Source organism: Sprattus sprattus (assembly GCF_963457725.1).
Source record: "Sprattus sprattus genome assembly, chromosome: 16".
NCBI classification, from domain to species: Eukaryota; Metazoa; Chordata; class Actinopteri; order Clupeiformes; family Clupeidae; genus Sprattus; species Sprattus sprattus.
Genome location: NC_137914.1, coordinates 11,665,034 through 11,679,954, shown reverse-complemented (window position 1 = coordinate 11,679,954; position 14,921 = coordinate 11,665,034). Strand labels below are relative to the sequence as shown.

The 14,921-nt window shown below is 40.5% G+C and overlaps 1 protein-coding gene across 1 annotated transcript; it reads left to right on the top strand.

Moving 5' to 3' along the window:
* Nucleotides 1–8,405: 8,405 nt before the first annotated feature.
* neu4 (sialidase 4) lies at nt 8,406–11,237 on the top strand (the record flags this gene model as incomplete). Its single annotated transcript, XM_080854163.1, has 3 exons — nt 8,406–8,614; nt 8,885–9,140; nt 10,348–11,237. Exons 1-3 carry the CDS (start codon nt 8,408–8,410, stop codon nt 11,235–11,237), a joined length of 1,353 nt encoding a protein of 450 aa, XP_080710289.1. The 5' UTR covers nt 8,406–8,407.
* Between the last annotated feature and the right edge of the window lie 3,684 nt (nt 11,238–14,921).

Here is a 14,921-nt window from a genome sequence, read left to right as displayed (position 1 = left end):
ATGTGTGACTCAACTGCTAAGAGCTTGGGTGAGAGTACTCATTTAGTCTTCCATGAAGTCCAGCAACAAGGGCACAATACTGACTGTGTAAGAATGTACCTACAGACTCCAAGACGTTCTCCATTATAACCTTGCACTAACATCTCTTTTCATAATGTTGCATGAAGCAAAGAGGTGGAATGCGAATAATTCTTATCCCTGGACAGACAACAATAGTTGTTTAGGCAAATATATCTTCAGTTACTATTCTCTCATAAACCACACAGTATCGCCAGCCCTGATGCTTCTGAGGTGAGAGACAAACTTTTGCAGATTATTTCAGTTTGTCTGATGTTGTCATGCCATAGTTTTTCCCTACTGTTAAGATTTTGGCTGCGGCACTCTACACCCCGCCATGACATCTTGAAAGTTGGTTTGACTCCATCGTAGGTCAGTAGATAACTCTACACTGTAACAGCTGTAGTGAAATGGAAATGAAAAAAGCTAGAAAGAATGTTTATAACAGCAGTTTGAAATACAAACTAAACACATTTCCTACCCTTGCACGCAATTTTGGGGGGTCAGGTTGTTTTGAAAAATATGTTTTGAGTGCATTTAGCTGTACCTTTATTGGTAGCCTTATAATTTGTTTTTCCTTTTCAGATCCATTTTTCTAGCATAAAGATATCCTTTAAAATAACAGCTTCAGCAGAGAACCTAAAGGCATCATTGCCTGAGTGTGAAATGATGAACCATGAACCATCTTTCATGGTTTGTTTATTTATTGTTCTTCTGTATTATGTAGCCTCAATCAAGGCATTGCTGCAAAAAAGCCCTGTGCTCAGTCAATTCTCCCTGAATAAATAATGATGACGATCTTACTATAAGGAGCACATTAAAAGGTGTACTGTAAATAAGGAAAGACCTTTGACCTCCCATGGATTAATGGGAGACTAGCCAGCTGCAACATATAAAAGATATGCTTTAGTATATTTCATGGGAATGGTACGTTTCCAGGAATGCCCAGCATGACCTGGACCTCAAGAAGTCCCATGTGTTTTTAAGAGGAAGTGCAGGGTCAGGTTAGAGTTTTATTATCTACTCAGCATGGCCCTGCTGAGACTATAGGTTGTGTTAAGATACAGATTGATTTTTTTTTTTTTTTTTTAGGGTTTCACCCAAAGACCACATAAATGAAAAGCAAATACTTTACTGAACTCAGTTACACTTTACATGAACAGAATATTATATAAACACCTACTGATGACCATTTAATGTTAAATTAAGTCGGCCTTTCTGTTTTTGGTGTTTTCTCAGTGTTTTTGATTAATTGATTAAGTAACAGTGCAGTTGTGTTGGCTACAGATAGCTTATTGTACTCTGTGTCCTTACTAATATTTTACTTCTTGACCTAACTGACATTTGCCACCAAGCTAATTAAGTTGATTGGTAGAATAAAGGGATAAATAAAGGAGAGGGATACTAAAGGAAGGAATAAAGGAGTAAAATGTGTTGTTGAGTCAAAATTAGCTTACATACTTAGATGGCTAAGAAGTACTAGGAAATCTAAACAAAATTAACTTGCTGCATTATTATTACTAAGTGGGTAAAAAAAAAAAAAAAGATGACATGAAAACAGGTACTTTTGAATTCTTCAAGAGAAATTCCACAGCAAAAAGGAGAGTTGTCAGAATCATGGGTCAGAGACCACCCATTTTTGACAACCAAAAGGAAACAGGCCAAGTATTTGGAATACGTTTACAGTGCCCCCCAGAATTATGGCACCCTTTAGTAAAAATTAGCTAAATGTGATGTGAAAAAAACATGTATTGTTAAACCTTGTGATCTTTCATTTAATATATTCACAAAAATATAAACTTTAATTGAAGTAACATAATTGAAAGAAACATTACATTCTTATCATGAAACTAATCTTTTTCTCACACTTTTTGGCACCTCTTCATTTAATATTTGTGCAGCCTCCCTTTTCCAAGATAACAGCTCTGACTCTTCTTCTATAATGAGTGATGAGGTTGGTGAACAAATGACACGAAATCTGAGACCATTCCTTCATATGTTATCTCTCCAGATTCAGATTCCGAGGTCAGCATTTGTGGACACTCCTCTTCAGCTCATCACAGATTTTCCTTGGGGTTTAGGTCGGAGGACTGTTATGGCCATGGCAAAAACCTTTATTCTGCGGTCAGAACCATTTTTGTGTAGATTTTAAGGTGTGCATCATCCTACTGGATGGTCCAACCACAGCCCATTTTAAGCTTCCTGGCAGAGGCTGTTTTCATTTAATATCTGATGATATTTTATGGAGTCCACGATACCATAAATCCTAAAAAGCTGTCCAGGGCTTTTGGAAGCAAAACAGCCCCACAACATCAAAGATCTGCCACCAAACTTCACAGTGGGTATGAGGTGCTTTTCCGTATGGCTATCTTTCTGTCTACGCCAAACCCACCTTTGACCTTTTGACTGGTCTTGGTTGTTTTGTATAACTTCGGGGTTAGGGTAATTTGACTGTGTATATGTCAATATTGTGTCCTAGATTTCAACCTGCTTTCCTGTCTCTTCTTCCACATGTTGTCTTTTCTACTTTCTTCATTGAAATCCAGTTGATGCTTTATGTAATCAAGGAGGGCTGGCTGGATTGTTAACTATTAGGTGCTGATACTTCTCCCAGATTCTTGTCCATCAAATTTTTTTGAAAAACGTATTTCTAAACAGGCTGTTTCCGTGCATTTTTCTCTTGAAATTTGCTGAAATCGGAAAAGGAAGGAATGGTTTGGATTTGGTTTACAAAGCAGGATACTTCCAAATATATTTGTATTGAGTCTAAACAGTACGCATACAGAACCTTGCATGAGGATTCACCCCCTTTGAGGTTTTACCCTGTTATTGCTTTTATAAATCATTCATGGTCAATATAAGTGGTGTTTTATTGCCAAAAAAAAAACACAAAAAAGTGACACCTAATTCAATAGAGGTCCAGCCAATGGGTGCTAGAAGTCTCACAATTAGTGAAATGGGGATCAGTGTACATTGAATGTGTCTTAAGTGATTGTAGTATAACGACACCTGTGTCTGGAAGGTCCATTCACTGGTATTCAGCAATAAGTATTCCTGGCTACCGTTACACCATGAAGGCAAAAGAACACTCCGAGCAACTCAGAGAAAAGGTTATTGAAAAGTATAACTCAGGGGAAGGATACAAAAAATGTCCAAGGCACTAAACATCCCCAGGAATTCTGTTAAATCCATCATCAAGAAATGGAAGGAATATGGCACATGTGTAAATCTGCCTAGAACAGGCCGTCCTCCCAAACTGAGTGACCGTGCAAGAAGGAGACTAGTAAGAGAGGCCACCAAGGCACTTATAACTACTCTGAAGGAGTTACAAGTTTCAGCAGATGAGATGGGACTCCACTTTGGTCTCAACAGACCACCGAACCTTCTTCCACTTGACCATGAGGTCTCCCACATTCCTTTTGGTGAACTCTAGTCGATATTTGATATGAGGTTTTTTTCAACAGTGGTTCTCTTCCATAAAGCTTTGATTGGTGAAACATCCAAGGGCGATACACGTTTTAGTGCTTTTGAATGTCGAAATCTTTTATTTGACTGGGATTGGCAGTTAAAACAGCAATAAGGAGTTCTGTTCCAAAACTAGCAAGCTAACTACTTAAAAGTCCTTGCAAACACCACCAACAGCCCAGTTGACACTGATAGAAGCTTGCCAACATAATAACTGGTGGCTTTTGGCAGTATAGCTGGCAATGTCATGCTGTGAAAGATTTTCTTTCATTTTTGAAGGATGTTCGAGCCCAGAACACAGGACTACATAAGTCTAAGATACATCCTGGATGGCTTGTGGGAAAGACATAGGTGTTTATCTGTTCTCCACATGACCATGTGCTATCACAATGAATTTGAGGATGGTACCAAAACTAGTTGCCTAAAACCATACCTCAAAAAGTGTCCAATTGTTGCATAGTGTTACTTTAAAGTAATCTAACGTCCTTCTAGCAACAAAATATCAATACGATCATGACTTGCACACCACTCAGTAATGTATGCGTATGTAACATCGGAATAGTTGTATTCACTATTCATTTCAGTTTAATCTGACTTGTCTTGCCAACTTTCTAAACTGAACATCAGCTCATTTTAGCCTAATTTAGCCTAGCATTTAGTTAGATTGATAATAAACATGCTCTGGGTGTTATGACTGTTTGTTGGACTAGCAAACTGATCAATTATATAACTTTTTGTTTAGCGACTAGGCGCGACAAGGCCAGTTTGATATCCCTAGCCAAGGAGAGGAACAGTGAAATGCAAGTTTAGAATACCTACATAGCATAGTCCTACATGATCTGCTAATATCATGTTCACGTAACTCGGAAATCATTTAGACACACCTTTACACACCTTGCATTTCTGGGGATGCTCTGCAGGTTGCAGTCAACATGCCAATGGGTTTGGCCCAGCATGTCAAGCCGCAGCTGTTCCCTTTAGCCAGCTGCCAAACCTCAAGATTTTCTAGAGCCATAACCCATAAGGAATTTGCAAAAAATTACTATCTCTATAAAGTTGATTAAACCAGTTTACTCTTTTCAAAGGCAATTCAGTGTAAACAACAATAATAAGATAGTGTTAATTTGACGTAAACATTTGTATAAAACCTTCACTTACCTTAAATAACGGTTAGCTAGCCAACTCGCACTCACGCCTCTACTAGCCTACTACTCCTGTTCTACTGTGCTTTCTAGTTTCCCCATAGGATAAAAAAAAAAAAAACACGCAGAAAATCAAGTGGACTCTCGTTGTCTCTTTCAATGTTGAATCCAAGTTACTGATGTTTATGATAAACAGCACATCAGCAGTTTCGTGAGAAAAGTTTATATAGCAGTCCCAATATCCCAGTCAGCTGTTGGTTTAAGACTCTAGGCTCTGGTGACCTTCAAGCTTTAACTGGACTTTTCTTTCATAGCTCGCAAAACATCTTATCGACCCAATTAATGTTTGTTGTAAGGAAGGACCTATTTTTTGTTGTAATCTCTCTTTTTAGAATGTGAGGAATAACCTAGCATCACTGTCATTACTACAGGTACCCCGTACCCACAGAATGCAGTGACAGTGATCAAACATTGTAGGCTAATTTGTCAGACCTACTGTCAGTCATCTTTACATGAACATGAGCAGAGCAAGGATGCGCGATTTAAAATGGCATTCCACCGCTTCAAAATCCGCCTCAAAAGGTCAGTTGACCAACCCATTAAAGTGCTTAATGCTTTAGCCTACATTGTGCTTCATGTCGTATATGCAATACAAATCAAGAAGGGCAAGTTATCAATCGTTAAATGTAATAGACACACACAGTTTGAATCCATTTTCTGAGTTTTCTATTAAGCTACATCTGCTTCAAGGGATGAGCTGCCTATGTAGCCTACATTGCCATCTAGTTTGCTTCTCCTACCTCCCATGCACATAATTTTAAACTACCGACATTATGATTACAGAGCGATAATAATAATTATAGCCTACTACTTCGGTAACTACTACTCATAATAATAATGATAGCAATGATACTACTACTATTAATAATAATAATGACAATAATAATAATCTATGATGACTGATGATTAGAGCCTTTCTACAGAAATGAGAACCTTGAAAAATTCATATGGAATCTAATACCAAATGAAACCAAGTGAAACATATTGTGTATAAAAATTAGTTTTGATGAGAGGTTTAGACCAACAGAAGTTGGCCTAGTTTGGGGGACAACACTGCAGCCACTCACTGGTGAGAGAGGCCAGGACACATTTTCAGTTACACACAGGAAGGAAATGGCTGTGTGGTAGTGCTTGTTGGCCTGTGTGATCAGATCTGTATACATCACAATCTTATTTCTATAAGCTCCCAACCCAGCTGCCTTCTACTCTAGATCGGTGCTAAATCAGTTGTTCTGATTAAGTCAGCTGTCATACAACTTGAAGAATGATCAAATGTTAACATTTAAATCAGTGACATTGCATGTGTGTGACCTACCTTTCTAAACTCTGAAGAACAACAGTAAGAACATAATAAACATGCAAAGAACCATGGGTCATTGAACACTACCACTTGTCATGTATTGTTTGTCACAATAACATTTGATCAGAAATCTACCCAACATACTCTACATCCAGTTTTGTAGGCTAAATAATTTTATTTAAAATTGTATTCTTATTTCTAAGGTTGCCAATGATGTCTACACTGTGACACTATGAATCTGCAACCAGACATAGGGGGTGGGTGTGCTAGAAAGGAATCTATACACCCCTGGGGGGTAGTGTCTAGCAAGCTAGCATGGCCACACTAATGAAATCCTCTCTTACTCGCAGTAGGAGAGAGGAAGGAGTTAACACACCGTTTCTGGACAATGCCAATCAGTGGTGTACCTCAGGAGATGGAAAGAGTAATTCTTATAAACAATTTAATTTGACATGGCTTTATTGCCATATGTCTGACAGAAGAAGGTAAAGAAGTGTTACAGAATAGGCAAGCCTGTTATTTGTGTGGTTTCACATAATAAGAGAGGTTTTCTTTACCCTCTGCTATCCCTGCAAACAGGCTTTGCCAGTGGCTGCTCGAGCCAGTGTTCATCACTCCAAATGAAACTTGTCAACTCTCCCTCTGTCCCCACAACCACACACACACACACACATAGTGGTTCTACGGCAGTAATTAGTGCTTACACAATGGCTGCTGATTGCTGATTCATCGGCTGCTATAGTTCTGATGAGTCTGGCCCATTTATGGGTCACTGCACACGCTGTCAACCTGACTCTGAAAGGCCAGGGCTGACCAAAGCATGCCCCTAATGTACACACACAAACACACACACAGTCATTCACTAATAGACACACCAACCCTCCACACTACCACACACACCACGCATACCCACACAGTTACGCACACATGTTCACACGCTCTCACATTCATACGCTGACACAAATATTTTAAGAAGCTTGGAGCCTGTTTCACTGTCAAGACATTGTAAGTACTCATTTATTTGATAACTACCCTTCTTGAAAGCTTGTTTTCCTCTTTGACATTAATACACTAATGTGAAAACGACAGGATCATGATGTTTTTTAAATATTTGGCAAACACAGCTCTAATGGGCTTCAGCCCTAATGGGCTGAAATGGCCTTTCCGAATAAAAGCTCTTATTGTGAAGCTCTTGGCACTTGTAGCTGCCCATGCAGATGCAGGGTTGTGCACAGAATGTGCACAGAGGAAGCCGTTGAAATTAACAAACACAAGGAAACCACTAGTGATTGTGAATGTTACTTAATGAAAATATGGCTATTTCAGAGTATTTGGACATAGTGTAGACAAAATGTGGGTAAAGGACGGGGCATGTTTCTGATTATAATGTGTGCATATACAGAATAGCATGTCATGCAGCATGTCAAAGCATTCCGCCTTATGTAATTTAACAAGATAAACTTAAACCCATGAAGGCATTACATGTTTATGCGATTATGCTATGCTTAGTGTAACATTGCAACAAACAGTAGGAAATGTAAGACTGTAGGACACAAAATGGATGGCGGTGATCCAAAAGAGAATCAGAGGGAGTTATGGACAATGCTGAGGGAAGCAGATGACAAGAGGATGTTGCTGAAAAGGGGGCAGCCCTATTCACTATTCAGTAGACCTGAACCAAGAGGCCTGTTGGGACAAACGCTGTCAGTGGAATGGGAAACATTCTGTTGTGGGAGTTCTGTGTGTTTTCAGAACTGTCCTTCCAACTGCTCAGCTACCATAGCAATATTGGTCGAAACACAAATAAGCACACACAAACACACACACACACACACACACACACACACACACACACACACACACACACACACACACACACACACACACACACACACACACACACACACACACACACACACACACACTTCTTTTATTCCCTCTCCCATTGTGTCCTGGAGTCAACCCTGAAACCATTGATCATACTGACAGAGGGACACCAGATACAGACACCAGTGGGAGGAGAGGCATCTGGTTGTACCCAGAGTTGGCATTTAAGGAGTATTTCACAATCTTTTCTCCAGTCACAACTTTCAAATAGTAAGTATCAATTTTTAGAGTACACTTTATGAGTTTTAAGAAATGTTATACACAGATTCTTTACTTGTCATTAGGTAAACTTATTTGATACAATAAAGGTGACACAAACGAATAGTTCTAATCAACACTATAAGTAAGACAGTATATGCTGTATGAAATACTTTCAAAAGCTGGTCTATAAACATTGAACTATACCAAAGCTTGCCTATACTATCGTGATGTCCTAAAAATATTAAAATATAGATATGAAGGCTGTAGATTATTCATTTTCTGAGTCTTTGCAGACATGAGGGGATCCCAGAGTTATTTTCCGGCACGTACCGTGCTATTCCGGAAGGAGGCGAGTGGGGTGACATACCGCGTGCCTGCACTGATCTACCTCCCCAGCTCCTCGTCCTTCCTGGCCTTCTGTGAGGAACGACTAAGCCCAGCCGATGCACAGGCCAACCTGCTGGTCATGCGCAAGGGCACGTTCTACAGGAATTATGTGGAGGTGAGAGCTGTTTGACAAATGTTGTCTTTCTTTTCATTACTATAGAGCTTGGTGTTTTGAGTTGAAAAAAAACTAACAGCTAACATCTTTCGGTCAGGTGTAAGTTTGTTTTTGTAGTCAGTACTTGCTATTTCTTAAATTGTAAAAAATTGTCATTTATTATCAAGCATACTACATAAAACAGTGCTGAAGAAGTATAAAACCTTCAAAATGTTGATTTTGATGACTCCTTCATCTGTGGTATTCATAATCTCTTCCCCTCTCCGTCAGTGGAACGACATGCGTGTGCTGGCCACAGCACATCTGCAGGGTCATAGGTCAATGAACCCTTGCCCAGTGTATGATGAGTTCACCGGCACCCTCTTCCTTTTCTTCATCGCTGTGCTGGGACACACCTCAGAAGCCTACCAACTAGTGACAGGGAAGAACGTGACACGCCTTTGTTACGTGTCCAGCAACGACCACGGTGACACCTGGAGCCCTGTGACAGACCTCACCAAGAGAGTGATAGGAGACACCATTCAGGGTGACTACTGCAGTTGTGCAACAGCTGAATTCTTTGGCATTTATATTTGGTTCAAAAACTGATTGTTCAAATCCTTGATTGTGATTGGCTAAAAGCCGTTGTAAAATCCAGCATTACCTTACCATTTGTTCTCATAACATTTGCGTCGTGCCTAACAACTCCCCTTACCTGTTCTAAAATCAGCGCAAAGCACGGCCTCTTGGGGCTTATTGCTTAATTTTATCACAGCTTTAACTTTTTTGTCAGTACATGCAAATATGAAATTGCCTCTTTCTCGAATAATGATGGAAAAAAATTCAACTGTTCCTCATATTTGTATAACAAAGTTTTTCCTGGAAACAGTCAACAACCTGGTAAAGAGCCCCTGTTACCTGTGGGGATCAGGCCCTGGTCCTAATTTAATCTACCCATTTCTCTATAGGATCTTAGAGAGCTGATGTGTAGGTGAGATTCTTCCTCTAGGCCCAAGTCATGAAGTTTACTGGCTTAAAGAAGTAACAGTCTTTTATTAGTTCCGTCCTTTTAGATGCATAAGATTAGGATATACTAGTCACTACTAGCTGTGCTCCAGATTACTTTATGGAGACAATTGTTTGCTCATTCCAGGCAAACCCTGGACTAACCTCTAATGTTATTTTATCGTGATGGGGATATTAGGGATATTAAACAGTTGTTACAAGGAAGCTCATAGAAGTTTTTAAGCATGATGATATTTAAAAAGCCATCTAGTTTTAGGCAGGCATAGCACTGAAGTGCTGGGGAGTATTCCAGTCTAGTGCCGATCATTTTAAGTACAGCATTTGACACCACCAGGTCATTCCACTTGAGCTGATAAACTGGGTGAGAATAGTTGGGATTGCTGTTTTGTCACACATCAAATTGACAATTTCCTATTGCTGTTGATCATTTTGTATCGTCCACCTGTTCTTCAGGGTTTCATTTAGAGACAAACACTATTCACTATTTACATGCTACCGTTTTGTCAACCACCAGGTAATTACGCAGGTTGATGAAAACATTTACATCACTTAGCAAAATATATAGTTTTACCTGCCTATAAAACAAAAAAAGCACTGAGACTAAAGTCCTTTTCATGGGTCTAGGGTACTCATCAAATCATTTTCTGTTATTTCTCTTTTTAAACTTCAGTTGCCCATCTTTGGCAGCCATGATACCTTTACTGACTCTGCTTCTTTCCTGCTCTCAGAGTGGGCCACATTTGCTCTGGGTCCTGGCCATGGAATCCAGCTGAAGTCAGGCCGTCTCCTGGTCCCAGCATATGCATACCACATCGACTGCAAAGAGTGCCTGGGTAGGGTGTGTCTGACCACACCCCACTCCTTCTGTTTCCATAGCGACACACATGGGCTTGTGTGGCGGTTTGGAGAAGCGGTCCCCGGGCCAGAGAGTGTAGAGTGCCAGATGGTGTCAGTCGATGAGGAGGACGGGTCCAACATCTTGTATTGCAATGCTAGGAGCCCACTAGGGTGCCGGGTGCAGTCTCTCAGCCTGGACGACGGTGCTGTGTTTCAGGATGGTCAGCTTGTGCAGAAATTGGTGGAGCCACGCAATGGGTGCCATGGCAGTATCATTGGCTTCCCTGCCCCTCTGCAGCTTCTACAGGAGCCCAGGGACACACGTCTGCGGCACTGGACGTCTCTTCTTACTTCCTCTAGTCCATCTGCTTCAGTCTCAAATTATGAACAGAATTTCCTCACGCCTACTTGGGTGGTGTATTCTCATCCCACCTGGCCCAATGCACGCAGGGACCTGGGGGTGTTCCTGAGCCTCTTCCCCCGTGATCCAGACAGCTGGTCTGGGCCTTGGGTTATCTACGAGGGGCCGAGTGCCTACTCAGACTTGGCCTACCTGGAGCTGCCCTCTCCCGGAGTCCCCCCAGTCACAGCCTTTGCCTGTCTGTTTGAGAGCGGCACAAGGACAGCATATGATGAGATCTCCTTCAGCATCTTCACACTCTACGAGATCATTGACAACCTCCCTCCAAACAAATGCCAACTCACAGAGCCAATCTCCAAGCTACAGAAAACTAGTAAGAGAAAGCGATGGAAGTCCTGCAGCCTTTGTTGTGTGTCTTAAAAGTACAGTTAAAGCATTTTATCATTTTGTGCAGAAAGTTCTGTAGGTATTAGTTTATAATGATATTGTTAGATTGTAAAATTACCACCACACGTGTACTGGGGTAGTGTCTCATGTCAAGTGTTTAGAGGCACGGTGACACAGCATAGTCGCTCAGATAACACATGCAGTATGACAATGGCCTTGACCCAATCATGAGAATAGTACTGAATAGTACTACTCAAAAAAAGTTGGGAAACGTTATTTCTGTCGATTATTCCTCCCCCTTTAATAATACCAATTGGTATTGTGTGTTATATTGTTGGAAAGCCTTTTTAGTCACCTTTACAACGAGGTACAACTTGTAAGGATCGTGCTTTCGTGGAATGTGCAACACAGCTAAACGTGTGGGTAGCGGCCCAAAAGAATGTGCCAAAATCCCCTGCAATATTCTTCTGTTGGTATTCACTCTTGTTTTGAGTTGCTTGGTGGATTGGATGACTCTCCCACAGTATTAAGGAAAAATCAACACATATGTGCCATTTTTACACTTTTTTCATTTTACACTGTCAGAGACCTCAGTAGTGTGTGGAAGATCAAAGAGCCACAACAGCTTGGCACTTCCTCCTCATGCTGGCCATCAGCCTGGTCACACGGCGGTCGCCAGTCACATTGCGGTCGCAAGTCAGTCAACATAGTTGCGTTGGTCACTCTGGCACGTACAGCACGCCCAAGCTGATCCCACAAGTATTCAATTGGATTGAGGTCTGGACTCATGGCAGGCCATTCCATCCTCTCCACTCCCAAATTCTGGAGGTACTCTGTGATGATCCTGCCTCTGTGGGGGCAAGTGTGTCATCCTGGAGGATGGAGTAAGGTCCCAGATTCTGGAGGTATGGGATCGCCACTGGTTCCAGAATCTCATTCCGATATCTCACTGAATTCCAACCGAACAATATTGCAGGGGATTTTGGCACATTTTTTTGGGCCGCTACCCACACGGTTAGCTGTGTTGCTCATTTCACGAATGCACGATTCTTACTTAAGTTGTACCTCGTTGTAAAGGTGACTTATCAAGCTTTCAACGATATACAATACAATACCAATTGGTATTATTAAAGGGGAGGAATAATCGACCGAAAAAACATTTCCAAACTTTTTTTTGAGGAGTTTAGTTAAAAATATTAGGCAAGAATGCATACTTTCACTGCTGTAGGGAGGCTCTATAATGCTTTATTCAAACACTTATATAGAATGTTCAAATTGGTTTCTCTGATCTTACATTCTTACCTACTTAACCTCTAGTATACAAACCCTAAATATATTTTTTTAACTATGTGTTTTATTTGGTGCATGATGTACAGCTGCCTTCAGGTTTTACTGGTTGAGAGCATTTAAGAATTTACACAATGTTGTGCTTGATGCTTGAAATGCCTCTATACATGTCTCTGAACAATTTTCTATAATCCGTACTTTATAATGTATGTATTTTCATCACCATGTTCTCACTGTCATTTTAACAGTGTTTTGATGTGAAGTACTGGAAGGAAAATCCCTCTAAAAACACAGAATATATTTATGTAACTCATAATTCTCAGCCCAGTGGCAATGTTATCATTGGATGCTCCTGTCCAGAAAACCGAGATGCAGTAGAGTACAGTAGAGATCAATAAATAACTGCACCAGATGTACAATGAAAATTAAATACAGAAAACATCAGATGGATTGCTTTCAATATGTGCAGTCTAGTTGCTCTACTATAAACAAGTCAGGAAAAAAGATCATAAATAGAAGCAGGCACTGCCTGGCACTGTATGAACCAGAACAGCCAAATGGTTTCTTCACACTCACTTGCCAAACTTCCCAGAGTAGACTTGCTGTATTAAAGCAATTGCTGGAAGGAAACTTCACAGATGAAGGGGGGGACATGCATGGGGATGTGAAATCCCTCTCAGTGACTTACAAACCAAAAGGAGGTTAATGTAATGTCTATTTTATATGACTCTCTACATGTAATGACACAACATCTTACCAATATACCCCCCCCCCCCCCCCCCTACAGATGAGGTAGAAAAAAGTATCCTTACGGGGTGAGAACTTAAGTCTTTATTTTTTTGTACCATTCCTCTTGCCTCTGAGTCAACCCTGCTCATAGGCCCTTGGGGACAAATTAAATCAAAATTATAAGGCACTTTTCTGGCTCATAAAAAAACCTGAGTGGAGGTGTGCCTCCCAGGGCCATTACCCACTACGGCCCTTTAAGTTCTTTTAACACATTATGAAATATTTTTTGTTTACCATTAACGACTCCAATACCCCTCTAGCAAAAGGTGGTTCATGGCGGTTAAGAAACTCTTAAATTTGTGTGTGGGGAATACTTTTACCACTTCTAAATAAAATTAACAATACAGGGAGCGGACATGGATAGAACTTTGGAAACACAAAAGATCAAAACATTTCCATTCTTTTAGTTACACATTAAAAGGCGGTGTCTGAAACATTCTTCGAGGAGTCTCCAGTTGAATTATGTTCAGATCTGGGGATGGTGGAGGCCATTTGAGTCATTCATCATTTTCTTAGAGGCTTTTCATTTTTTTTTTTAATTAACAGTCCGTGTGAGGTGTTGCTTTATTAAAATTAGTGGACATCATGAAGGAACAATATTTGCACCATAGGGCACACCTGATCTAGTTTCATATTTTTGGCCCGTTACACTTGTTCATGAAGTACAGCCCTTGGGCTCAATGGGTTCCATGATTTACTCCAGATGGGTTAAAGAGTAAAGGACAACCATATTTCCTTTCTCCATAACTCAGGGGTACAGGTTCTGTGGTTATTAGCAACAGTCACGTCATGTCACCCCCCGTCACCCCCCCAGTTCTGATTTCAACACAGAGCTTTAAATGCTTTCACTACCCCTGCTGGTTTTTTTCCTGCTTACTTTTCATTATATATTAGGTGCAGGGTCCCTGTTGTTATGGGTCCAGGCTTTGATGAAGATGCTTGTTTTCCATATGCTGGTTTCAGTAAAGCTGGAGTGTGGCCAATCATCACAGGGTTCTGCTTACTGTGGTCATCCATTATGTGATTGGCTCTTCATATGTTGGTGCCAAAACTGTGTACCATGAAGAAAGATGACATTTTCATGCTTCCTGGGCTGGAGTAGCTAGCGTAGCAATGGCCATTGAAATCAATGACAGAGGTAATCAATCACTCTCTCCAAATCTACATAACACCTCCATGATCCACCGTACAGCAGGAACCATCGTCCTTATTTCTGTGTCCATTGCAGAGATTTCGGTTTTCGGCCAGTTCATTTTAGCAGTTGTTGGATTAGTTGTTTGGCAGTCATCATTTTTGATAGATCCTCTTAATACCGAAATATTTATTAGTTCTTTGTGCCCAGCATTTCTATAATTCTTCATCTTGTGTCACTTACCTTGCAAAATTATGACTCTTTTAAGCAGATGCATGCTTCTTGCTTCTACAAACGAAAGGACAATTCAGTATTGGGACTTCTGTTGTCAGGGGGAAATAAACCATATACAACTCCAATGCAGGTTTTTATTTTCATCATGCTTTCTTACATGTTAGATCAACAAAAGGACAAAAATTCTGCAGGTGACCTATAGACCACTATACCCTGTAGAGTACGATTCATGACAGCCTCTGTTGTAATGGAAAACCCTGCACCAGAAACTCTAT